This window comes from Nyctibius grandis, chromosome 11 (assembly GCF_013368605.1).
Source record: "Nyctibius grandis isolate bNycGra1 chromosome 11, bNycGra1.pri, whole genome shotgun sequence".
In the NCBI taxonomy this organism is placed as follows: domain Eukaryota; kingdom Metazoa; phylum Chordata; class Aves; order Nyctibiiformes; family Nyctibiidae; genus Nyctibius; species Nyctibius grandis.
The window spans coordinates 23,473,929-23,501,260 of NC_090668.1; the positions used below are offsets into that span (position 1 = coordinate 23,473,929).

Sequence of the window (27,332 nt, forward strand, 5' to 3'; positions counted from 1 at the left end):
TAGCACCACAAAAACAAGACGGGCAGCATTGAAATACAGTGAGTAAAATCCTAACCCTTCCTGAAGGCGATGGAAGTGTTAGCCTTATGGCTTCAACAAGCTCAAGATTACACTTTGTATGTCTTGTATCCCTGACTACTTTTGACTCAAAAGGCTACGTAACCTCAGATGTACACAAGAGCCAAGAGATAGGGAACACCTGTTCTGCTCTCCACTCCATCCTTCACACAAGTGTTGTTCCAAATCCTGTGTCTGTACCAACCCTATCCAGTTTCATGGTCCTCTTAAAAAAATACATTCAGTCGCATTATCTGATTGACTTCTAAAAACTGCAGAGAGATTAGGCCAAGCAATCCCTCGGTGAGCTCTACTGGATGAAATGATTTCTGGCTTCTCTCATCTCGTGTAAATGGTTCTTGCTTAAAAATAACTATCTACTGCTGTTAATAAGCTTCCATTTCATTAAGCTCAGAGAAAAATCAGGTTTCATAAAAGAAACTCTATTGTTCTGGGGAAAAGAGAGAAAGGATTGCTTTTAAAATTAGAAAGAAGAGCAGTCCCTATTAGTTGCTCTAAAAAATATGACTTGGAATGTTGGATATAATTGTACTGAGTTTTCTGCAGGAATTTCAGAGACGTCCATCCTCTGCTATCAGTTTTCACAAGCTTTTACAGCAAATCCTCTCTTTAAATTAAGCCTTTCATTTATGTGTGTCCCTCCAAGCCCACTCCACAGTGGGATAACTGTTGGGAATTGAAAACGTCAGATGAAAGCCAAGATTAAAAGATTAAGTAATGTCTCTACCTTTGCTGAATTATTTTGCCAGAGGCCTTCCTCCATGGAGGTACCCATAACCTTAGTCAATGTAATCACTTTGCAACTCTTGTCCTTTTCTTTAATGGTAGCAAGCCATCCAGTGGCTGGTGATTTAATATATTAAAGTAAAAAGCATTAATGAAAAATGTAAGGATGTCAAAATACGAGCAAATGATTGGCTCCTTGAGATGACTCTTTCTGTTTGTTTTTTTTAAGGTGGACGAGTGGATTACTTTGGTATCCAGTCTGTAGAATTAGTTTCAAGTCTTATTAAGTATGCTTTGGAATCCACCACATTGTAGCAACTCATGAAGTTCCAGTACTCAGACCTACTAGTCCGTGATTTACATACAAATAGCTGTAATACTCTAAGAAGTAGCACAGGTTCATTAACTCTTCTGCTGCATCTTGTTTGCATAAAAGTCTCTGCAAGTCTGGCAACAGCGCTGATACCACCGCATGTCTTGGCACAGATTCTTCTCCCGGATCACCCTGCAGTACACTGTCCACTGGTCGCCTGTGCACTTGTACGTGAGAGCAGCTTTGGGCAAGAAAAGAAAGGAGAAACTAGCAGATTAGCCAGAGAACAGCATTGCAGGTGTGATCAAAATCACTGCATATGAGGGAAGAGAGGGCTCGTCTCACTGTCAGCACTGGAGATCAGGTGATGTTCTTTCTACTGAAATATCAGGCTCGTGGAAGCGCTTACTGCAAGGGTGCAGCTGGACAGGACTGGGGAACACAAGCCTCCTCATGTTGTACCTGTTTTGTCTCAGTGACAAATAGGCCTAGATGAACAAAACGTCTAAAGCATCGGCCTAGATTTAAGCCCACGAATGCTGCACAGAGGTCAGTGGGAAGCTGCATGCTCCCAGGGAGAGTGCTTTGCTAAGGCACGCTTTCAGGAGTGGCCATCGTCCTCTCGGGGGAAAAGATTTTTACAGAGGAGCAAAATCAAACCCGATTTGATGGATGTAAAGATAAATTAATAGGAAGTAAAAATAATACTTCTTAGTGTAGTAAAAACAGTAGGACAACAATTAGCTATTGAGAGGGGGGAATGGATGGCAGAAACTCCCTCAGACTGACAAAGATTTGTGCAGGGGGGAAAGCAGCGTGAAGACCCTGTTTCTGAATCTGTTGACAATATCATTAAAGGGTCACATGTGCTTTTACAAAAAAGTAATGGTAGCTAAACTGTACACTTGATAAAAATGCACACATATAGTGAGTGCTTTTTATGGTATGTGATTTATAAATTTTATGTAGTATTCTTATAAATGCTGTGATCATTGGAAAATCTTCAAAATTAATATTGTGGCCTCTGAGGTTGCGAAAAAATGGTCTTAATAAAGAACATCAAAAGGTGCTGACCCAGCAGCATCTTGAGTCCCTTGTTCCGCATCTCTGCTGGATGTAATCAGGCAAGGCCCTTATCCTGTATTTAGCTGTGAGTCTCAGTGCCACGCACCAGAAATCAATAACAGCAAAACTGGTAGGAATGTTTATCACTGAAGCTTCATTCCATTGGACAAAAAGCAAAAGTTTGATAGAATCTGATGAAATGAAATCGCACTGTCCCAGAAAAAAAGGAACATGAAGCCAATTTAAAAAAACCTTACTGCAAGAAAAAAAATTGCATGGAAGTGACCACCGTAAACAGGGGGAGGGCAGAGGTATTTCTGAGTCTGCCGGCAGTGAAGGGGCGTTTTGAGGGGGTGAGATCTGCAGCACTCCCCACTAGCTATGGTTCCAACCAGGCACAGAAAACGTGATGTAGCTGAATAAATTACACATCTTGCAAGAACATCTGAGATAGACCTTATGAATCTGAGATGAGAGACTTTATATAATAGAAAGACACCGAGTCACAATCAAGGCTAGGACTCTAATATTTTAGAGGTCCAAGGTCCCTCATAGGTTGTGAAGTAAGACAGGAAGCATGTCGAGGAAGCGACATGGGTCAGGTGCTTGAGGGACAGAATAAACCCCCTCTGAATGTGTCTTCACTGAGGGACATTGGACACAGATGTAAAAGTCAGGTGAGGTGAAGTCCACACTTAGATACTTCTGAAAATGCTACCCACGATGAAAAACATTCTGTAGTGGGGACAAGGCAGCATGGGTTTTGTAGACTACTGGAATTTTTTTCTGTATAATTTTTTTTGTTTTCCATTGCAGAAATCAGAAAATTTTGTTTAAAGATAATCAAATGAAAATTGTTTATAAGCAGGAAGAGGCAAAACACTCAATGATATATCTTTCTGCTAATATCAAATATCATTGTTTCTGGCCCTGGTGATTCCAAGCCCTGTTTAGAAACAAAAGCATCACAAATTACTTGCAGATTACTTTCAGCAGGGACTTGAGCCTCCTCAGTCTTCTAAACACGTGACCTTTTTATTGCTTTGTCCTAAAACGTGAATTAGGATGGATTTCTTGTCTCATCAGTGTATCAAGGGCTTACTTCTCAAATGAAATGTTTTCCTTTTACTATGCTCTTAGTACTAAAATATCTGGGAAGTACTCTCATATGTTCTTGAACAAAAGAGGTTAGAAGCTCCTCAGTATGACTGCATTTGCAAGAATAAAATTTCCCATGTTCCTTTAATCATCTTAAACTTTTGGGAAACACATTTAAGTTCAGAAGCTTCAAGTCCAGTCCTAGTTTAAGTGTTACTTGATACTGGTCAGTGCTATTGGAAAATGGTTCTCTATTACGTAGCAGCTTTGCCTTTTCATGTGTATTAGAGGCTTCTGAGCCTACAAAAGTAGCTCTGCGGAGAGGGTGGAGGCTGTTCTTTCTGGTAAGCTCTCAGCAGCATTGTTTACAACCCAGCCTCTTGTACTGAACAGTAATGGGAGGCACCGATGAGGCTGTGTCAGTGTAGCTGATGGCTTACTTTAGCTTCATCTTACTGGTGATGATGTGTGAAATGTAAAGAAACCAGCTTGGTTCTTGGAGCTGTGGCTGAACACACAGGGCTGAAGTTTGGAAAAATATATTTTTATCCCCTTGTAAACTGAGCAAATATATGTGGAAAATCATGGATTCCCACAATGCTTAACTAAAGCCATTTCTTAAATAGAGTGTTAAGGTGTTTCGGGAAACAGATGGCTTATCACCATATTCTCATCTCAGCCAGGTATAGAGGGGATGCAGGGAGGGTGAGGAGAAGGACAGTGACAGAAAATCAAAGGGTTCACAGGAAGAGGCCGGATGCTCTCTTGCCTCCCTGGGCAAATTGATTCATCAAACCACATTCTTGAGGCAGCGAATGAAAAGGAAAAAAAAACAAACCGATGCTCTATCTGTCAAGGTCATGTACTTTTCTTGGGGCATGGATGAATAAATTATCATACTTCACACTCACAGCAGCAAAAGCAGGGTGTGAAGGTGTTTGTGATGGAGAAAGATACGCCTGTCAGCTCCCTCACCCCTGTGATCAGTCAGTCAATCACTCACCATTTGTGTGCTCCTGTTGGTCTCTCAGGTCTAATCACTGCTGAGCGCTCCAGCTTGGGCAAAGTCTGAGGCAGGGATCGATGGATAAGAGAGGACCTATCCACACTAGACCTTTAGTCTAGAGCGTGACTGGGGGGGCTCTCTCCTAATTTCTGGCCCTGGGCAATCCTCTGAAGCCCCACTTTTATCACACTGGTCACACTGGGACCCTGGGCTTTGTCTGGTCCTTCGCAGGAAGCATCTTTCCCCCAACACCCCTCACTCACCAAGTCTGGGCGAGGTAATTGTGTTGACATTTATCTTCTCATTGCAGACCTCTTGGTGGCACTGCCTGTAGGCTGCTGGTTTGGACAGGACAGGGCACTCACTGCCATGGCGTCCGGTGACTTTGTGCATACACTGGACCACGCGTGACTGGAGGCCTTTCCCACAGGTTGAGGAGCACTGGAGGAGAGAAGGCACTGAGACATGGTCCAAGCAGAGTAGCTTCCAGATCACACAGACACACACACACCAGGAAAATCACTGCCAGAGCTGAAGTATGCAGCAGTCCGGCAGCTCACTGTGGTGCTGAGGACTCAACAACAGGGCCATCGTGTGAGCCAACCCTTCATACAGCTGTTGCATTGGCCATGACGATTTTGCAGCTTCAGTGAGTGGTGTGAGCAGAGGAACTGTCCTGGCACAGGGAAGGAAGCTGTTGTCTTTCTGTCTGGATTTGCTCTGAGTCCATCTACACTGACTGTCCCTGTGGATGCCCATGAGGTTCAAAAGCAGGCAGAGATGCAATTCCCTCCACCAGCCACAAAGAGGCAAAGCTAGAAAACGTATACGGCTTAATTATGGACAAGCAGCTTTCACCTCCCTCTCCATGAGGGACCCAGTGGTACTGGATGTCTCAGTTTAAAAGCCTTCTCCAGGACTTGGATGGTCTAACAAGGCTTCCTCCACAGACAAGAAGACCACTGCCAGGCACTGATACAAGATAAAATCAAGGATTACAGTAGAGGCAGGCAGCTCCTACTGCATGCCCAGACGTCTAGAGAAGCTCTGGTTCCAGTATACAGGAGAACACAGGTATTCGAGTATTCCCTCTCATCTACCCCTGCTAACTGTCTGGCACTTGTCTGTCCTCCTGGGAGCAATTGCAAATTGTACTCGATAAGTTTTGGCTTCTATTAGCCAGGAGGCCCAGCCTGTTTATATGCTCTCTTTGTTGTCATACAATTGGAGTCCCTACCTCCTCTCTCTTCCTCTGGCCCAGTCACTTGTGATTTACAATGTCCTACTTGCACGTTGCTCAATTTTAATAAAGCAAACACAGTGAGCACAGTGAGGTGCACCAGCTGGAGTTAATAAAAGAACCTTGTATTTAAAATAAAGTAACAATGGGTTGCAGGACTCTGGTAAGATTCCTATTTCTGCTAAAGCCACACACAAGCAAACGATGGGGGAGAGGAGGAGGTAGGGGAAAACTCAGGAGATATAATTAGGATGGTGTCAAAAAGATCATGTTTTCTGTCCTCTGCTGTCTCTGAACAAAGTCAGGGCAGTGGAGCTCTCTCCTTCTAAAACACTATTGCATCAGAGTGGTATGTCTTACAAATGTCATGCCAAACATTGAAGAAGCTCAAAGGATGAGCACCACCAAGGTTGGACTGAAGTGCGAGTACAAAGGATGTGTACGAGTGTTGATGCTTTTAAGAGTAGGACCCAGGGGCAAAAGAACATGTGGATATACATAGGCCTCCATCTCTCCCATCTATGGGGGAAAACACAGCAAAGCTATGGGCATTTTGTTCTGGAAGTATCATAAGAAACCCCTGCTGCTTCTCAAAGACCATCTGGTACAAGAAGTATAGCTTTGTTCTGGGCTGCAGCACAGGGAACTTTTCCTTCCTGTGTGGGTCACGGAAAGGCCTGATAAAAAACGGCCTCAGATTAACAGGACCATGTAAAACAGAGCTGATGGAGTTCTGCTTCAGACAGCCCAGTGCAGAAATACCTTTACAGGATGCGAACAATTTATTTCTGGGTAGGGGGAGTTGTAGGATTAGCGAAGTCTGTTGTCAAAAATAACATAGCCTCTTTATCTAATTTTCTTCTTTAGTCACTCACATTAATGACTGTTTATTAAACAGGTTTCTTGTATTTGGTGTACTCACCAAATTTGTATTTGCTTTTCTCTTCATTTCCCCCCTATATTCCACCTGCTCTTTATTCCTACTCTTCCTCCCAGTGCCCTTCTCTAGGACTGAATTTCTCTATTTGGAACAATCTCTGGCTCAGATCCCTTCTGGACTTTGCCATCGAGACATCCTGTTGTGCAGCTTACCTCTGTGTTTCCAGCTATGCAGCCCCCTCCAGGACCTGATTATTGTATTCTGAAGATAGCAGTTGTGCTATATTAAAATTTTACACGTATTTTAGAACTTCTTTTTTTTTTTTTTTTTTTTTTAAATAAATAATTGTGTTTTTTCCTTTACATTCTTCTTGTTTCAATTTAAGGTCAACACACTAGTTTACAACAGATTTTTTTGCACTTAGATTTTCACATGTTGAATTTACATCAAAATTAATCACTTGTCTATTAATACCTCACCAATGGTTATGGCATTTAGGACTAGGCTGAATGAGCCCTTCCCTTGTATGCCCTACAGCGAGCTATTCCAAAAAGCAATCGTTAAAGACCTTTATTTAAACTCCCTTCATAACTTGAGCTTCTGCAGTGAGATCTAGGCATTTCGTTAGTCTTGGGTGTCCCTCTGCTCTTCCCCAGCACTGTGTGTCCGCAGTGACTTCTACCAGTCTGGAAGCCAGTCAGGCATGGCCATTACATTTGGATTTAAAGTTAACAATTTTTATCCTGATAAATGCAACTATTAGGCTCTTCCGCTTCACTAGTCATATACAACCTCTAATCCTCAGGATTTCAGTGGCACTTTTAGTCTTCAGAGTGCTTTACTGATCTTAATCCTCACAAAACTCTTTGCAAGGGGAGTGAATTGTACATCCACTTTACAGACAGAATAGCTGTTACCACACAGGCATAAAATAACCCATCCAGAACATGGGGTTCCTTCACATGACTGTAACATAGCGAGTTTGAAACCTCTGCCTCTGGCTTTTAGGCATTCCCTGTGCTTACGAACACTCTTAACTGAGGGGGGAACAAAAAAGAAAGAAGGAAAGCAAGAAAAAAGCATTTTTCTCATAAGGTGAATAAGCTTTTCAGATACCAATGTACAAACCCTCACCTACCTTTGTCTGTGTTCCTGTCTCTGCGTTTGTTAACCAGCAAGGAGGGCAAGCAATGAAACTTTCCACAGACACTGCCAACTCCAATCCTTAGACAAATAACAGCAGAGTTTTTTGCCCGAAGCAGTTTTATTCCTTCTCCTGGGAGACTGGGATCATCACCTATGCTATGCAATTAGTTTTTCACAGCCAGGAAGACAGATTTTAACATCTTTCTTGAACTCTTTTGGGCTTGGCAGCTAAAGGAAGGTTGGACATCTGGCTTATTTTAAGATGAAATTTTCAACTCTATACTTGGATACTCTCTTTCCTAGGAATTTCAATAGGAAATAGGAATAGATACAAAATACATACAAAGGGGGAATTGTTACCCATGCTGCACTATGAAAAGAGGACATCATTAAAAGAGGCGTAAAAATCAAACTCCAACTGAACAGCAAATTCCCATAAATACCTTCCCTCCTACTCTGGACAGCTAAATGCATTGCTACAGTCTCTCTGTTCCCAAATATTTATGGAGCAAGTAAGCATATCCACAGAACAATTTTCAGGGCTAGATACATTCTGTGCCCTCTGATACAAGACCCTCAGACTTGGACACAGGTTATGAGCAGTTCAAGTAAGGAAAGGTGCTGTGGTCTTCTTGCAAACACAGGAACTTCCAGGCAGCCAACAGCTGCCAGAGAGAGCGTATCTGTCCTGGTTTCATGGGGATTTGGTTTCAGTCTGTGGCCAGCCATGGTGATCAGGGCCATCAGCAGTTAAATCCAGGGCAGCTGACCCTGGCTGGCCCACAGGTGTATTCTATATCACTGACATCAAGCTCACTATAAAAGAGAGGGTTTGCTAGGAAAAGGTGGGGCTCTTTCTGCTCTCCTTGCCTCTTCTCCCTCATTGTGATTGCTAGAGCAACTGGCTAGTGATCTGTGGATAAGTATACAGTTGTCTGTTTTGTGTTGTCATTTATATTGATTTCTTCATTTCGTTAAATCTGGTTAACTTCATCCTACAAGTCTCCCTCTCCTTTTCCCAATTCCCTTCCTCATTTGGGGAAGGGACATTGGGTGAGAGGAAAAACTGCTATTGTTTAGCCCCGGGTGTGGGCAAAACGAAGACAGTATTGTTTGTGGCAGAGTGTGGTCTGGGCTGCAGGGGCAAAAGTACCCTCACAGCCCAGCACCTGATCCAACTTTTGTGGAGCTAGTACAGTTCCACTGGGCAGAACGCTGGGAGGCTCCAGTGCTGCACACTGGAGCTGCACTGATTGTATTTAAAATCCTGTTCATGGACAATGGATTTTTTGGGCAAATATTGAGTTCTTACACTGCTATTAACAAACGTACTCTGAAAACGGGAAAAGCCTTCATGAGCATTGGTGTAAATAACTCTCAGATACGTATGTGTTTTGATGCCATGATGGAGTAAAGCGATCTGGGAATGTGGAGGACCAGTTTTGGAACCTGGTTTGGAGCTGCGTGGATCTCTGTCCACCACCTGAGCTGCTACACAAGTAGTGAGAGAAAACCCACAAGCAACTTGCCTACTCTGGGAAGCTGGAGATTCAGACAAGTGGTTGAACAGAGATGCTGGTGTCAAAGAAAGAAGTGGTTTTTCCCTTCTACCAGGCATTGCCAGTGATATCACTATCAGAAAAATGCATACGCAAAATTCATGTAGTTTAACCATAATGCACTGCACTGACAATATAGCCATTGTAAACTGGAAATCCACCCACGTGCAAAGATCAAAGGATTGTTCAGCACTGTAAAAAGGCAGGGGTTAATAAACAGTTACAAAAGTGAACCTAATGAGAGCCCTTATAACTCCCAGTTCAAACACTGCGTGAGAAGGCAAAAGGAATACAAAAATGCCTTCATTCACATTCTTTGGCAGTAACATGCAAGCCAGTGGGGATATCCAGAAGGAAATAAACTCACAAATTGTCAGGGCAGCAGCTGCATTCATCAGCTTAAAGAAGATTTACTCACTGAAAAACTCCAACCTTAAGACCAAGCTATGATTTTTCAGCTGGAATGCTATTTCCACCTTAGGATACTGATGTGAAAGCTTGAAATCTACCAAAGGTGCTGACAGATGTCTAATTGCTTTGAAAGCAAATGCCTCAGGAGAATATTAGGTATTAAAATAGAATGAATTTACAGTAAGTGCTGAGATCTGTCAGGGACACTGTCAACTTCTGATCTACACAAGATAGCCAGACAAAGAGAGAGGAATGGGAATGACTGAAGCCGGGGCAGGGCTGCTGTTGGGCAGCTGGAGGAACGTGTAAGAGAGACCAGTCCAAAGAATCCCAGTGTTGAGGCTTAATGGGGACAGAAAAAGGAACAGATTTACCACTACAGAGGACAGCCTGTGATCTGTTCAGGACTGAACGGGATAATGAAGCATTGCTTATGCCGTAGCTGAGGGCTGCTGGTGAGGCAATGATGCATTCAGACTGCGCGTCACGTTTAAAAATGCCTCTTTTCTAACTTCTAAGAGACGTTTGTTAGTCTCTTTTGTAAGAGACTTGCTTTTTCCCGCAAAAGGTCATAGCGTCCCTTTAGCCAATCCTGAACACGAAGGCTGATCTGTTGGAGATACAGTTCAAGGTGGCTATCACAACTAAGCTGAAGGCAAGACTTTTTTTTTCTTTATTCATCATCTGCAGTCATCTGATGTTTAAAGATACTGGTTTGTCCCCAATTTGCTGAAAGTTGCTGAAGCCAAGGATAACACTATGGCTAAAGCTCCAATATTCAGCGATAGAGTCATGCTTTACTGACTTCAGAGTTCAAGTATTTCAAGGCGTTAGGATAGGGTAGAGTGTTTTTCCCCCCAGGGGTCTTATTTCTTGCCTCAATGAAAGTCAGAAAGCAAGCAAGACAAGTTCCTATTAATAACATTCTAACGCAGCATCTGAGATGAATGACCAATGTCCTGTAATTGCTCCATTCCTGAGACCTTAATAATAGACATGTGTGTGCTCTGAAAGTCAGTGCTCCGTACACCTTAACATCAGGCTTTTTATGAGTATCACTAATTTAAACTCTATAGTTCTAGCTGAAAAGCAGCACGCAATATGCTTTCATAAACACCAGGTCAACTTTCACCATGGCATCATGCTAAAGAAAGAAATCTCTGTCTTTTCACTGATAAGATCTAATTAGCCCAAAGCAAACTGTAAGCTGTTTTTCAAGCTTCCTTCTTCTTTTCTTTTCTTTCTTTCTTTTTTTTTTTTTTTTTTTCCTTCTTTTTGAACCCCAGATCTGTAAAGAGGACATATCTGGTCTTGCTTACAACAATCTTTCATTTGGAAACTTTTGTGAAATGACTGATTTGTTTAATTTAGCCAAGAAAAAATGTATACCCTTCTGACTCAATATGGGAAGAAACAATAAATTACAGCAGAAAATGCTCATGGCTGATATGACAGTATCTTAGAAGGAGAAGAGAGAAGCAATCTTTGCAAACTGCCTACAGCTGTGCTTTCAAACTGCATGACCCTAAGGAACAAGACCTGACCAGTATATCCAGCATGTCTCACTGTATAATTAAGCCTGACTTTGCTATTCTGAAAAGTTCCATTGTGTGCAGAGAGTTCAGAGATTAAGAGCTGAATGCATGAATATTCTGGGTAGTGACAGTGCCCCTAAGTGCTTGTACAATGCAGCCCAGGTGGATGCTAATGAGGAAATGTCATTTAATTCATTATACCAATCAGGCAGAATTCATTTCTCACAAGATTTCAAACTGGATTTCAAGAACAGGATCAAGCAGAGATGTGAAATGAGTACTGCCTACAGGGTGCCATACTCTAGCATGCCACCTATAGCGTGTGTGCAATGTTTTGATCTGTGGCAGGTACAAAGTGGAAATACTCCATCACTTATTCCACCTGAAAACCTGCAAGGAAATGATACTGCCTCCTGTCACAGATGTTAGCCTGAAAGAATATCTTGGGAACTGAATCTCCACTGAACACATATTTTAGTTATTCATCAGTTACTGATCAATGCTACCTAAATGCAATTTATTAAAAAAAGTAATTAAGCTAAGGACTCCATTAGGATTACTTAACTTCAGCAAGAGCCTGCTCATCCTTGTCATCTCAGTCCTGCCTGAGCATTCTCGAGACAGGGAGCTACTCAGCTTTGAAATGTATGATGCTGAACTAACACTGCATTTCATCACTTTGCAGTCAAACAAGGGATCACCAGCAGGCTGATACTAATTGCTTTTTAAAGACGTTCTGGAATAATGCCTTAATCTTAAAATCCTTAATGCCTCAATCTCAAAAGGCTATTGGAAAGACTGCAAAATTATAGCAGTCCCTGCTAGTAATACATATTGGATGCCATAAGGATTCAAGGGGCAAAAACCTCTTCAGATGAGTAGTATAAACTTTAAACAGTGAATTAGCTACTGTTCACATTTTTAAAAACATGATCCTAGACACCGTAACATCTCAAGTAACTCAGAGAAAATGAATGCCAATATTTGAACAGGCTTGTCTTTCATGCTTTCTTCTTTTTCACATTAAAAAAAAAAGAGTAAAATAGTCATGATGGAATTCCATTTCCAATCCACTGATCTTGGTGGGAGGCTTTAATACTCCATGAAAAAAAAATGCACTTAATGATCTAGGCTTTTAAATAAAAAATATCAAAAAGGTAAAGTTATTCTTCCAATTAATAGGATCACTGGAGGCTGTATTGGAACATGAGAAAATAACACTGTGACAGAACGTGCTCCACTTCAAACAAAACCCTGATGAATATGGTTTTTTGCAGCACATTCTCCTTTACTAAGGAACCATCAAAATAATTTGTACTATGGATGTTCCCAGAAACTCCAGCAGAGATGAGCTGTGCAAATTGTTGTGCAAACAAGGAGCAGTCATTGCCTCAAAGGCATGAGCAGGACTTGGTTTCTGTAGCTTACAGTCCCCAGGGGAATGACATGGACAGCCTGCATTGTAGGCAGCATCTCTCCAGTTTCCATGCCCAGGTTTCCAACTACAGCTGCATCAACCGGGGCTGGCAGTTAGCACAAGCCTAGATAGAGGTTCAGCCTTGTTTTAGTGCCATTAGACAATATTGACACCTCTGACCACAGCTAAAGACATTTCACAGTTGTGAGGACAGAGAATCAAAGAGCAAAAGGAGTGGGATTCATCTTACTGAACTAGCTCTGTTTAGGTTCTCTTTGCAGTCAGCAGAGAGAGATAAAGGAGATAAAACTACTATCTGGAGCTGCCTGTCTTAGAAAGGCTGTAAATAGAGCCTAACAGCTATCTCAAACGAGGCACCTACCTGTCAGAAGGCTAGGACTCAGTGATGTGAATTCAATCAAGTGATGAACCCATGACCATACAGCAGTCTGTAGTTAATATGAGCTGAACTCATATGGACTTTCCTTTCTCTCCTAAAATGATATTTCCAGGGGAGGTTTGAAAACTGTATTTCTAAGTTTGTCCACAACAGAGGGATCAGTCCTACTTGGTAGTACAAGGCAGTAGAAGGGCCTTGGGCTGGGCTTTAAGCAGCCCAAGGTGACATATTTGTGAAACAGCAGCAGGAACATGGAGATGGCTCCCCTCCTGTGGCTCTTACTTCAATGATCCAGGTCTTTTTCTCAGAACCCTTATTCTAGGTTCAGGATGGTTCATTTCTCTTTTACCTAAGTTTGTGGAATAAAATCAAAAAAGGAACAGAGAAAACTCCTGCATGCCCTGCACTGACAGTGAAGACGACAAAAAAAATAACCAATAGCCTTGGAGCTCTGTCGTATGTAAACTGCAAGCCATGTGCTGGAATTCTTCATTTTATGCTGAAATCCTTAACTCACTGAAGTCACTGGGAGTTGGCCATTGATTTTGGTCGGTCAGTGATTTGGCCTGTAGTATTATAAACAAAATTGATTTCACTGCAGCAGAACAGAGGAGTGGTTTCTGCTCTGTAAAACAAACACTAGCTTTCTCTCACACAAAAATCTATTTATTCCATGCATTTCCTTGATGGAGGTTAAACCAAAGGTGATAGTATTAGCTCATCACATCTCAAAAGTGTACCATTCTACTTCAGAAATGCAGAACAATGGCTTTCCATCCTCCTTTCTAAAGGGCTGCATGAAATTTTTCCTAGGATACTGGCAACAACTTTCCCAAATTGAGGAGTGTCCCTGGCTGATAGAACCAATTTTGGGCCATTTGTTCTCATCCTCTGTAGTGACGGGTAATTTAAGATTAGTTGTTGGCAAGAAAGGCTGTGGTTTGCACATCAGTGATCATGCACCAGAGGAACAAACCATGGGGAACCACAACTAGCCGTACAACTTAGAGCAGTCCATAGGGGCAGTAGCTAGGTTTAGGACTCTCTGATGCTCTGGCTTCTTGTCATGCCTAGGACCAGAGAAGCAGAGCGTTTGAATACTAAAGCTTGTTGGGTCCTCTCCTGTCAAATCCAGCTCTATCACCTTTTGGAGAACAACTGATTTGCATCAGTGAGGCCTGCAGACAATCTTCCAACATCAGTTTCCAGCTATAGTGCTGAATGCACACGAGCAGCCATAAATCATGAAGTTGTTTGCTGAGCCAAAGTGAGTAAGCGGCAGGAAAGGGTCTGTCAGCTGTGATGTGTGACTGCAGTTTTAAACGACCGTCCCTCCTTCAGAGTTTTCTCTCAATTCAACAAGAAAAGTTAATTTCTCCAAGGTAGAAGATGATGAACTTAGTTAGGACCTTTAAGAAGAATTAACAAGTTGTCCATAGTTTATCATAAACAGATGGCAGGTCAAGCCATGAGTTTGTAATGAATGTTAGAACAAAGGACAGTTTGCTTCTATATTTACAACAGCTTTGAATATACCTCTCAAACCACAGCTGTCCTTGATTTGCTCTTCTTATCATGTAATGTGAATTAATCATTAAAAGTGAGGCATATAGAGGATTTTGTTGATGTTCCCAAACATTTGGAACTTGGAAAACATGCCTTCCTGGCACTGGAAGATTGTAGAGTATTTTTTCGAAAAAAAAAGACCAAAAACAAAACAAAAAAACAAACCCAACATGTTTTTTGGTGTACTGCAAGGCTAGGGGTTTTATCTCTTAGAGAATACAATCTACGGTAATCCTGCCAAAACAATTAATTTGCAATTACAAAATCCTTGTTACCACCCATTGTGATGAATGACTGCTGATCTTCAGTATGAAACACCTCAGTGTCTGGCACAAAACCAGTATTTTTCTTATAGGAAATTAGATTTTTTTTCCTCCCTATTGTTAATATTCTCCTGGGGTGAGAACCTATAGCCAGCATTTCATAGGCTGAGCAAAATACTGTAAAGAAATTGGCAACTCTTGATGTCCAGGGAGGGCAAGTGGCTATAGGTAATTTTTCAGACATGCTTTATCACTACTGAAACTATTTGGCAACAAGAATATTGTTTAACATCACACTTTGCCTAGCTGATCCTTACTAGTGCTTCCCAGTTTCTGGACTGTACAACCTTTCTGAATCCTGTGAAAGTTGTGCCAGGTGGTTATACGAGATGTAAAGTGGTAAAAAAAGAATTCTCCTCCACCTTCTCTCCTAGTTGAAGCCCAGCTTGACATGTCATATATTTGTTTTCACCTGAGAGCACGAATCTGTGATGGTTCCTACACAAGACCCAAAGATCTTGCCCAGTCCGGCAGGCCAGATGCTGATCTGCATGGCATTGGCATACACCAGCATTAACTTAAGTGGCTGAATTAATCTGGATTTACACTAATGTAAGAGAGACTGATATCTGACCCACTGTGCTGAGTGATATCCTTGGCTTGTGGCCAGTGGGTTGTAGGGAAGAATGGAAGACAGTTCCCTCGGATTTACATTGGGTTACCCAAGATTAATACAGGCCTTAGTATTTACAGAGCATCTACTGTAACTGCAAAGTAAAAATATGGCAAAGCCAATATATTACAAGGCTTCTATGTATCTTTCTTCTTCTAAAAATCTTTTCATTGGGCTGTGTAATGTAATAGGTTAATGAGCTAAATTGCTGCCTGAGGGACAGAAGTTGCATGTTTAAACTTCCACGCACAAAGCTGAAAATGCACCCTTGTGAAAGTCAGCACTAGCGATGGAGCTAGTGTATCTTGCTTGTAATTCTACCTTCCTTGATATAATACCAGTTAAAAGGAGAATAGTAAAAAAAATGAAACTGGGAACCCTGAACCATTCTGTGCTATTGGCTCGAAATACAATACTTCAGTCACAGGACAGAAATAGAGTACGTCAAGGCATATAAAATAATGAAACAATTTAGTAAAACTGGAAATGAAAAAAAATCCATAAAAATCTTGTGGAGAATTGCTCCTGCTATATAATCTTGCCTCTTCAGTTATACCCTAGAAGAGTTCAAAAGCCAGCTGGAGAAAAGGAACTCAAGAAATACAGCCTTGGCCTGTACAGTTGCATTCGAGTGCTTTCCCTGCTGCCTTATGACTAGAGCAGAAGGGGAGAGAGCTGAGGACACAAGGGGAGCCTTGGGCAGCTAAAAAGCAGTACCCAGCGCTGCTCACCTTCAAGCACAACTGACCTTTGTCACCACCATGGCTAGCCAATACATCGAGTCTGCCTCTCCCTGCAGCAGGCCAGCAGTGCACCCCCACATCATTTGGGACACATGCTCTCGCCTGTGTGAGCCATGGCAGGCTCCAAGGCACAGCTGGAGTCCCACAGCTCATCCCTTCGAGCGCAGCCTGGAGCAGGCAAATGGTACGGACCCAGGCTGTGCGTCCTGCCAACCCTCCCAGAGCCATGCACATAAAGACACACTCAGTTCACTAGCTGCCTGCATTCTTCACAGGGACGTAATCCTTGACATCAAGTTTGTCAGAAAAATACAATTCATCATGAAAGAATGAACCACTGTCTTGCTAAAGCATCAAGAGGCGTATTTTCAGCAGCCTGGGAGTCTGAGGCAAGTGTTGGGAAACTGAGAAACCCCTGTTTGTTCTTTTTGACTAGCACAACTACAACAAAAATGTAAAAATGTTTCCAGTGCTAGAACATTTAACAGCTCAGATTTCAAACAAGGAGGAACTATTTCGAAGTCGAAAGAGTGTATGAGATGTTTGTTTCTTTAACTGAACGCAAACTGGATGTGGAATTTCCTTTTGGAAGAAACGATTGAATGGGAGATGGCCTGGAGTCCCATTTGTATATTGCATCATGTATAAAAAAGGATGATATAATGAATTTGAATTCTGAAGAATCCAGGCGACAATAGAAAAATGATTTCAGGTTAACACCTTCAGTGGGTCTCTCGCTGTGCAATCTATCTTTCTCCTAGGTTCAAAAACTCTCTGGCCAGGAACAGTTATGTAATTCATAATAACAATGCTGCATTTGTGTTAAATGCTAAAAATAATAATTATATCCCTTTAAGATAAGGGGTTTAAAAGAGAAGTTGCACTAGTGCAGAGAATTTGGAAGTTTAATAGCAGTGGTAAGGGAGGTTACTTGTGTTATTAGTAACAGAACAATACTCTGTCTTTAGAATTACATTAGACAGTCTGTTAATCTCAAGCACTGGACTAACAAAGGTAGCTTCAAAGACCTTTAAAATAACTTTACAGACCTGGCCCTATGTGTTTGCAAAGTGAACTAGATATATTAGTTCCTTATGCAACACTTGAAATATGCTGCAAATACATTGGGAATACACAAATATCACAGCCAAGACTGCTTGCTAAATCTGCTCAATTAGCTCCAAATGCTTTCCACAGCTATAATGTGCAGTAAGGACCATCTGCAAATAAACCTGACAAAAAATGGAACAAAATTCCTCTTCTTCAGAGCATGGACAGACAATGGCTGCAGAGCCGTTACTAAGGCCAGTGGACAAGGTTTTGGCTGGTAGGTGCAGGATGAAGATCAGCATGGCCAAGCCTCCAGCCCTCACCTCTTCTACACTGAAGTGGATCCAGGGTCTGAGAACATAAACCCACAACTTGCCTGGCATAGATTTGGAGCTTTTACTGCTGCCCACTCTTGCACCTTCTGAATGCAACAGGATCTAAGATCTTATGTAGGATAACCACATCCATCACTGTCAGACGCAAGGTGAGTAACTTACATAGGGCTGGGAGCTCCTTAGGGAAGTGATCTGTCTTCTCATGCACAGAGTCCCTGTATTCTATAAATACTATTACTAATAATATAAAAATAACAGTCTGCCATTACCACCCAAACAGCCTGTTCTATTTACAAGTTGTATCTGCACTTGATTTTTTAAATGAGGTTTTGCCTCTTTCTTACATGACTTCCTGGTATCTTCAAACGATCTTGGTTTGGGAAATTAAGGATTGGAGGCCAAGTCACCATGCAAGCTATTTGCACATGAATCATCAAAGCTCCTTATTTTAATCTGTGGTAATTACTACTGTTAGTTAAATCTTGCTTCCCTGATGATTCTTAACAGTAAGTAACAAATACACAATACATTAATTGCAAAAAGTTGTTGCTTGTTCTGAGATCAATTTGTATTAATAAAAAAAGTTTCCATCTTAGTCAGCACAAAGAGCTCTCAGTGATTTTTACAGCACCGGCAACAAATGTTTTACAATGGAATTTTACCCTGGAAGTATGAATTTTAAAGAGTTCACTATAATCTAACTGCCACAGACTTTGTGTTTCTCCTTAAAGGAGGAACTGTTTTAAGCTGGACGACACCGAAGAGGAGTTGCTGATAGCTGTAAACACTCTCCGTCTACGTGTGAGCCCTGCATTAAAGCTTCTGGATCCTCATGATGAAAAAACTGTGCTCAGGATTTGTGAAGAATTGAATTCCACACCAAACAGTTCAGCTGTCTGGGTTTCTGGGACTACATTTTCATCAAAGAATTGTATCTACCCATACCTTTCTCTAGCAATCCAGTGGTGCCTTTTGTTTACCCCTCTACTCAGAGAATAAGAATCTAATTGTGTGATCTAAGTGTCCAGTCAGAATTAACCAATATGTCTAGAAATTTTAAATGCTCATTATAAACCAAATCGAAGTCCAAGAACATCCTGCTGAACTCACACAGGGTGAAATTCCTGGGAAGCAGAGAGTTGGCACAAGCTCTCTGCAGACAGAAGCAGGCCGTATATGCAGCACATAAGCTTTTGTGCCCTTCTGCACAGGGAGGATCCTGATCCTGAGTTAAGAACTGCAAATAACAAGTGATTTTGCACTGATCCTGTTCTGCTCATATGCAGACACTAAATCCATCAACAACACTATTTACTGTGACCAATATATGATTGCAGCCTTTCTAACAGTGAGCCAACATCTTTATCAGATTGGAACCATTCATACAATACTGAACTTTCAATCCATGTAATCAGTGAATACACAATTATTTCATATTCCTCCCTATAAAGAGAATCCGGGTCAATTTGCATGCCAAAATGTTTTAAAATTCCGCAAATAAATAAATAATGTTATTTCACCTGTTAACACACAGGAACTGTTTGTTTTGGCCAGCTTGCATGGACTCTGTGTGCCAGGTTATGAATAAAATAATGTTCAATACTCTAAACACTCTGTGATACAAATTCCTGGCTCAGCATAAATACAGACCTTTTGTATGTGGCAGGTTCTTAATGCATTCTCCAGCACTGACACCATTAAATTCACGTATCTATGACAGAGGATATCTACAAATATCTGTAATTCCTAATAACAATGTAAAAAAATGCAATCGCAGATAAGCCAATTTGCCCATCACGGGCCTCTATTTCACTGGATTTTCCTTGCTGGAGTTTGGGTTTTTGGAAAGCAAAATGCAACTACTGTATCCCAGTGGTTTCTGCACATGCCGTACATTCCAGAACACAAAGTAGGCTTTCTGTTTAAAGAACAGTACAGTTACAAAGATAAGATAAAACCAAACTGGAATATAATATTCCTGGGAAATTTTAGTTCTTTATGCAAACGTGAAGTCAGTAATGTAAAGGATGCTTTATGAACAACACTGGCAAAGGCTGAGTTTCTCACACTGCCAGGCCTCCTTCCCAAGCAAAACTATCTGTTACTTTAAGACCAGAATGCAAATACAGAACAGAGTCTGCTCTGGTTTAATCCCCTGCGTTTGGGAATTAATTCCACTGATGTCACTGGAGAAACTAAGTTCAGACAGGCCTAAGTGAAGGTAAAATCCAGCCTTGAGGAAGGGACTTATGGTTTTGGCTCTGCCTTTAAATTCATGGCTTGCTTTCATTTCAGGTGGTTGGAATAAGTTTAGGACTGGACTATGCTGTGTAGGTCTCAGACTAGCGTGAAATTCAGCTGCACAGCTCTAGTCTTGCATCTGTAGTAACAAAATAGTGTACTGTCTGACTCTGCGTGCAGGACCTGCACGAGGGAGAAGAACAGAACTCAGCTGTGAGCGCTCTCAGCTACCCTCTGTTTCTGTGAGAGTCTGCCAGGGCTTCCCTGTGCTTTCCCCGAGTATTATTCAGTTTAACAACAGTTCTCCCAAACCTTCAGATTTATCACCTGTGGGATAAGAAGATTAACGTCCAACTCTCTTCTCAGCTCCATATTGATGCTTTGAGGGAGAAAAAACTCTCATCACAGCCCCCTTGTGAGATTTCCCTTTTTCTCAGTGACTCGGTTCCTAACATGAAGTGCAAATATTTAACACATATATACACTCAAGAAAACCAACCTTCTCCTATTTTCTTTTTAGCTGGGCATGGGACACCTTCTTAGTTCCCTGCACTCCTGGAAGACACTGCTAATGAACTCTTTTCTGTAGAATTCAATCTTCTAGCCAGAACTGTTTGGTGTTTGGTTTTTGAAATATGGAAAGCAGTTTCAGCATCATTTATCAAGTAGCTTTTTGACACCAAGAGTCCACCTGTGGTGGGAATCTTGTGTTGGTTTTGCCTTTGGATGGTTAAGCTGTCAATTAATACTCATTTCTATCCTGTTTGGAAAATACTTCTCTAAAACTTGCTGGGTTCCATAAGCTTGATTTGCAATGTTTGGGTTATAAAGAGCATAAGGGAAAAGTTTAAATCCCAGCAAAAACTCCAATCAAAACCAGTTAAACCCCTCCTTTCCAAATATTTAAACTGCAAATTAACACAGACAGCACACGGAAGCACAGCACGCTGAACATCTCTGCACTTAGAAACAAAATATCATGTAGTGTTCACTGTTACCTTAGACCAATCGCCTGTTTTCCATTCGTAACAGCCTGTGTGATCCTCACACTCTTCCTCATCCCTTGGCCTGGTGGCTGCATCACATTTGCCTTGAGAATTTGTGCACGTCACCGTTCTTTTCTGAATCCCCTTGCCACAGTCTGCCGAGCACTGCAAAACAACAGGTATTTGTTTTCTGTTACATGATGTCTAGAAATGATAACTTTTGTCTTGGTAACATAGCTAAAAGGAAAAGCTGGTTTTACGAACACAGGGGAAAACTGATAACCCTAGAATTTTCTCCCAATAATCTAAGCCCCTTTCAAACATAAAAGAGTAATTTGAAAAGCATGATATCTGCTTGTGAAGTATTTTACTTATGAAAAATGACAATTCTGAAAATCTATCTTCTTTGAAAAACATCAGCTGGCATTTTGCTAGAATTGGTGGAACAGATGAAAAAAACCCACTAAACCTAATGTTTAAGAGCTCACTGTTCATACTGAGAAAGGACACACTGGGATTTACAACACAGAACTGCCACATCCCTTGGTGTACCATGGGAGTAACATGATGGTGATGAATGCATTTTTAAATCACAGTAGCACGAGACCACTGGTACAAACACATTTCTGCAGTACAGCTTGTACACACCGTGGCAAAGTCACAGTTCTCACACATGTTCTCATGTGAAACACATACGTGACCTTCACTCTTTGTTTTCCCATATCCTCATCACTATGTTACTTCCAAAGAACTTCAAATGTACAAAGAGGATAGCTCAGGAGAGGCATTATTCAGTGAGCCACAGTGTTGTGATCAGCTTCCAACCACGGCCAGCAAGCTAACCGCACACATCAGCAGGGATGAAAGACACACTTCTCAACACCAAAGGCATAAGCAGGGACTGTTTGAAGCCCTCTGAGGAAGCAGCAGGCTACTAGAGCTGCTAGAATCAGTTGCTGAAGGAAGACTTGATTCAAGCATTTGAGCACTCTAACAAACGTTCGTGTGAGCGAGCACGAATTGTCCACAAGTGTTTTTGTGCTTGGGCACTACGGAGGTAGCTTCTAAAGAGCAGGGATATCTGGCCAGCAGTTTGTTATCTTTGCCAATGGTTGGCTGGAAATTCTGTTTCACTGGTGAATTTGTCTTGATTTCGTTGACTGTACTAGGTCGGGAGAGGACAGTGGTATGAACTGAAACAGAGAATTTCTGTTTTAAATAACCAGTTCAGTAACAGAGCAACAGATCTGCTAATGCCATCACAGCCATCTAAGTGCGTGCCACTACACAACAGCATAGCCAGTCTCCCTGCTCTTCATTTTCATGTCACTGCTGTGGTTAAGAGTGAGAAATTTTCTTGAAGAGCCACTGGGGACAGGTGGGTGGAAAAATGATATATGTACCAACTGAGATAAAAACTAACCTCCTCTAGCATGTCAAGTTCTCCCCTTCAGGGGATCAGCATGGAAAAGAGAGTTGATTTGATACTGAACAAATAGTGAAGATATGAGATATTCTGTGAGGTCTTTTGAACATATTCCAGGAAGCTTCTCCATCCAGGGGGTCTACGCTGGAAACAAGTGTCAGCTTGATATAAATTACATCAAATGGACAAATCTCAGCATGCCTGTCTAACCATCTTAAAAATACAATCCAGGCAGTTCTGACCTGCTAGCCTTGTTAAGGACATGAATGACAAGCGTTTATGAGCTGGCAAGCAAACAGACATGCCTTTAAATACTTCAGAGCACTACAAAGTGACTTCTTGAAAATCTGGGAAACCTTCCACTTAATTTACTATGTGCTGCTCATGGCGTGACCTCCTTACGGATGTAACATCTTTGTAACGAGCACAATTGTATAGTTCTGCTAGATACGGGGATGAATTCTTCCAGGCTTTGGAGAATTCCAGAAACTGCTTTGCTGGACTCCTCAGAGCATAAGACTTGCCAGACATCCCAGGCTGGAGCTCCCTAAATGGTACCTTAAAGCCATGAATTTGCCCCAAGTGGTATAGATTTTCCCAAATTATGTATCATTTTCCTCAGTCCTCAGGGCGGACTCCTCAGGGTTGCACTCGTTCATCTCAAACTACAAAGCACAATATATAAAATCTTTCAAATGGTCCAATTTACTCAAAGTAAATCAAACTGAAGTGGGAGTATTTTTCACAGTAGGAGAAATCTCTAGGTGGGTTTTACAAGCAAGTCTGGGAAAAACACCAACTGTTTGTTCTTCCCACAAGCTTTTAAGTCATTCACAGATTAATACTGCATAGACTTTCCTAGACAAAACAGCATTTGCAAAAGGTTTCCAACAGATCTTTGGTGGTCACATATAAATCACTCTCTTCAAGAGTTTTTTTTTCTTTCTTCAAGTCCTCTGTCTTCATGAAGAATTTCTTAACATATAGGTTTAACAGAGATTCCACAACAGAACAGTCTATTAAATAATATGTGCAGTGCCTGAGTGTCCAGCTGAGATCATCGGGTCTTATTTTATTAACAAATTACTTAGTCAAATCCCACAAGGTTTTGTAAAGGCGCAACACAACTTTGCAGTTAAGATACAGCTCCTTTATTTGAAGAAAGTCCATATTTTTTGTCTCCTCTAGTTCCCTAACAGTAGAAACATTCACCTTTTTCTGACAGTGTCTATTTTTGTCATTAAAACTGGGTTGAGCAGTACTTTGTCCAAAACAGTCTCAAGTGTTTGGCAATAAAAGGGGAACTTAATTTTTTCCACAATGAAGATTGTATTGGAATTTGCTTTGAAAACACACATTTTTGATTTGGGACCAGATATCAACGTGGTCAACTGTTTTTTTGTTGTATAACCAAAAAGTTCAAAAACATACATGAGAAAATGGATTTATAAAATGATACCGCTACTGTGATATTTACTCCACAACATCATATTAAAACGTTACAGATTGAAGTGATTACCACTGAAGAAAGTCCTAGGTATGAGAAGTGTTCAAACTGTCAGAGCCTCAAATGTGTCCTGGAGTCAACTGTGATACGTAATAGCAGAAATGTGCCAGAACAAGAATGAATTTAAAATCACAAAAGGGCAATTACAGACATGACAAAACGTAAAAAATTTATCAGAGGAAAAGTAAACCAGTTATTGGAAAAATTATCTAAAAACATTATGTATTTGCAAATTATTAATGTGGTCACAAATATGGAAGATTTGCACTCTGGAAAAGGTCTTCTGTAACTTGACTTACTCCATTTCATAAAAGCAGAGAGAAGTACCTGGGATTGTTAACAATAGACCCAAGTAAAAATCCTCCATGTAAAACAGGTAGGAACTGCAACATAAGAATAGTCTCAACTATAAACAGTTCAGCTGGTTCAGGTACAAGAAGTAAAGAGGGCGTCATCTGAAAGTGTTACTTCTATAACACAGAAAAGACCTATCAGACAAATTATTAACACTTCGTTGTGTTTCTCCACATCTTTTGAAATGAAAGAACCAGAAAGAAAATGAATCTCATGCATTAGTGAACAGATACAGCATCTTACTGAAAGGAAACATTACTCTCACTTTATCATCTCACTTGCCAAACAAAGATTTCCTGTTCAAAAGGTGGACAATGGAATCGCATTGTGTTTGTTAAGAGACACTGTTCCTCAGTGCAAGGTCCCTTGTATCCTGAGCTTCTGTGACTTTTAAGCACACTTCTAACAATAACATTTTGCAAAAGCTCTTTGACAGTGTTTTAAACCGGAGCTCACTGTTTGAAAATAGAGAGGAACGACAAGGAAAGATCCTTCCCACAGAAATGACTGTTGCTGTGTCCCATAACACAGTCAGTCTGGAATGAGACTGGTAGAGCTGTAAGCACTGCACCAAGAGTGAAAGGACCGTCTCATCATTCAGATGAGCCTAGCAGATACAATATCAAAACTAACAGTCCTATTAGGACTGTTACTCACAAGGTACAGACAAAGTTGCCCTGTATTAGCTAAGTCCTGGTCGTGAACCGTAGACGTACTCCCAGTTCACTCTGTTGCTAAACAAAACACAGGCTGTCTACATCACACATCATTTATATCTGAAATGCATTTATAATATCTGAGAATAATTTCTTAACTCTCTGCAACTATGTGGAGATGTACCTTTTATATAAAGCATAACCAGCTTTTCCATGTTCCTGGAACTACACAAAAGAAGGTTGGACAAAGCCCAAAGATTGTACATTCTCTGTAACATGCAGATGCTTGATAAATCTGGTATTTCATACTGCATTTAAATGGAGCCAGAAGCCCTGGTGGGTGACTACACTTGTGGCCTCAGGTCAGTGAAATGTTTTTCCTCGCTGGTCAGAGTTTTCAGATGGAAAGATATAGTTATTATAGCACGATATCTAAAACCCGCCTTAATAACTAATCCCGTATGGAATACAAACCTCAATTCCAAACTGATCATCTCAACAAATGACAGTTCTACCCAGTACCTCCATACTGCGAGGCACTGACTATGCTGACCATGAAAACATGCTTAATTTTAAGCATTTAGCTGGATTAGGGCCAGCTGTGTGCAGTCTGGTTCCTTTCGTGAATCAAGTTCCTACCTTTGACCACTCTGATGCTTCCCAGATAGAAAGGCAGTCCCGTCCTTCACAGCTTTGTACCGTTGCTGGTTTGTTGCCAAGGCAGTAGAGGTCTCTCGTGTTAACGTAGGTGCCATTTTGCAACTGATAAACACAAGTCACTTCGCGGCGCTGGACACCTTTCTCACACGTAGCAGAGCAGGGACTCCAATGGCCAGTCACCCACCTGGGAAGGAGACAGAGAACACATGTTAAAAAACTGGTGGCATAAAACATTATGCTTCACTTAAAACCAGTGAGAAATGGGCAACTCCTCCTAGATTTGTGGGTTCTTTGATGGTGCTGTATTACTGTTACACTAAGATAACCTGATCATGTTTGGGAGCTGAAGTGTGTAAAGCAGAAAAGTGTCAGTATATAATTTAATATCCGCTCTTGTCTCCATGTTAGACAGAAACACCAACTCTGCATAGCTCCCTTGAATCCCCAGATTCTACAATGTGGCTGCATTTTTCCCCCAGGTAAAGACAGACTTGTCTGCAGACCACCCTATCCCACAAATATTGTTGCCTTTGAGAGGTATCTGGGAAAACCACTGCTACATCTGCGTGCACATCTTTACTGTGCAGTGGAGCTGTGCAGAGAACCTATACTTACTGCGTACAAACTGGGACGGTGCTACGGCCAGACACCGAGCCCAACACAGCTTTCCCACATCCAGGACCACAGTCAGCTTCTTTAGCCTTACATTGTATGACCTCAAAGCATACAAATCCTCTATATCCCAGGCTATTAGAATGCAAAGACATCTTCTGCCTCACTTTTAGTTCACTGCCTCTCACAGCTGCTGGTGAGATTTCACTTTTCATAGTTGGGCTTTCCAGGATATTTAATTGGAATCTCATTGGTTTGAAGTTCATGGCATCAGGGGCCTCAAAAATGGAGAATAACTGGCCATGTTCATTCTTAGAAAATCTGAATTGCATTTAACTGCCAAGGCTCAAGAAGTACTTAAAAGGACAAGATTTTCCCTGTGAAAGAATCCTACAACATTGTTCCAAAGCTGCCGTAGCTCACAAGGATGTGCCATAACCCAATCTGGGTGGGGGCGGAGGGTATTTCCCTATATCCATAATTTCTCTGAGCCTTTGGGATTCATTTGCTTTGTAAGCACATTTCAGTTGCCATTTCCTTCCTCTTTGATCAAAGTGTGCTGGGAACAAATACATGGCCTTTTTTTTTTGTTGTTTGCTTTGTTATGTCTTTCAAGGCTCTTTGGCAAACTCCCAGCACAGCGTTATAAGGTGTTCGGGTTCCTCCAGAGTAAGGAACACACTGCTGCTGCGAGCAGCCTCCGGCTGTGGGCATGCAAAGGAAATGAGGTAGCCTCACCCCACTGTCCTCCAGCTCAGCATTAAGGCCAACTGAAGGGCTCCCACTGACTCCAGCAAGTGCTGGAAGCACCACTGTGGTTAGAGCTGGGCTACAAGGCAGTGAATAAAATGTATAAGAAGAATCTGCATTAGGAGGGACGTAGGGAGGAACGATTTTTTTCCTAAAGACGAGCAGCATCGATCTTTACGCTTCCTGCAATCTGTCAATGAGGAACATGTTCTCTGTAATTACAGGCATTCCTGGACAAAGTGAAAGACTGGAACAATAACTGTGTAGGCGCTGTGCACCGGAAGGTTATCATGCCTTTCTCACAAGGTAATTGACCTTCTAGCCTGTTATTTAGGACTGTCACCTAGATTAGTATCCTTATACCATGAATCTTTTACTTGTCGCTCAATCCTGGGTTGTCTCTTATGATAAGTGGCTCAAATAAGACTTCCCAAAAACAAAAGTCTGCTCAGAAATACTATTTCATTTTGATGAAGGCTCCTTTAGTCTAGGTAGAGCACCACACATGCCAACTTATTAACCACATTTCTTTTAAAGTTACTGTGTAACTTTTCCTAAACGTATCAAACAACTGTTTCCCATCTTCCCATTCCTGAACGGGGAAAAATCAGTTCAGCACAACTTGTAGAAACATCT

The 27,332-nt window shown here is 41.4% G+C and overlaps 1 protein-coding gene across 1 annotated transcript in view; it reads right to left on the minus strand.

The window, feature by feature from the left end:
- Positions 1-1,196: 1,196 nt before the first annotated feature.
- The window catches only part of ADAMTS17 (ADAM metallopeptidase with thrombospondin type 1 motif 17), a 189,212-nt gene continuing 163,076 nt past the window's right edge, over positions 1,197-27,332 (minus strand). Inside the window, exons 19-22 of the mRNA XM_068410576.1 lie at positions 25,314-25,518; positions 20,744-20,896; positions 4,550-4,727; positions 1,197-1,358 (exon numbers count right to left, since the gene is read on the minus strand). Of these exons, the coding sequence (XP_068266677.1) occupies positions 1,207-1,358; positions 4,550-4,727; positions 20,744-20,896; positions 25,314-25,518 (688 nt within the window). The 3' untranslated portion in view covers positions 1,197-1,206. The remainder of the gene's footprint in view (positions 1,359-4,549; positions 4,728-20,743; positions 20,897-25,313; positions 25,519-27,332) is intronic.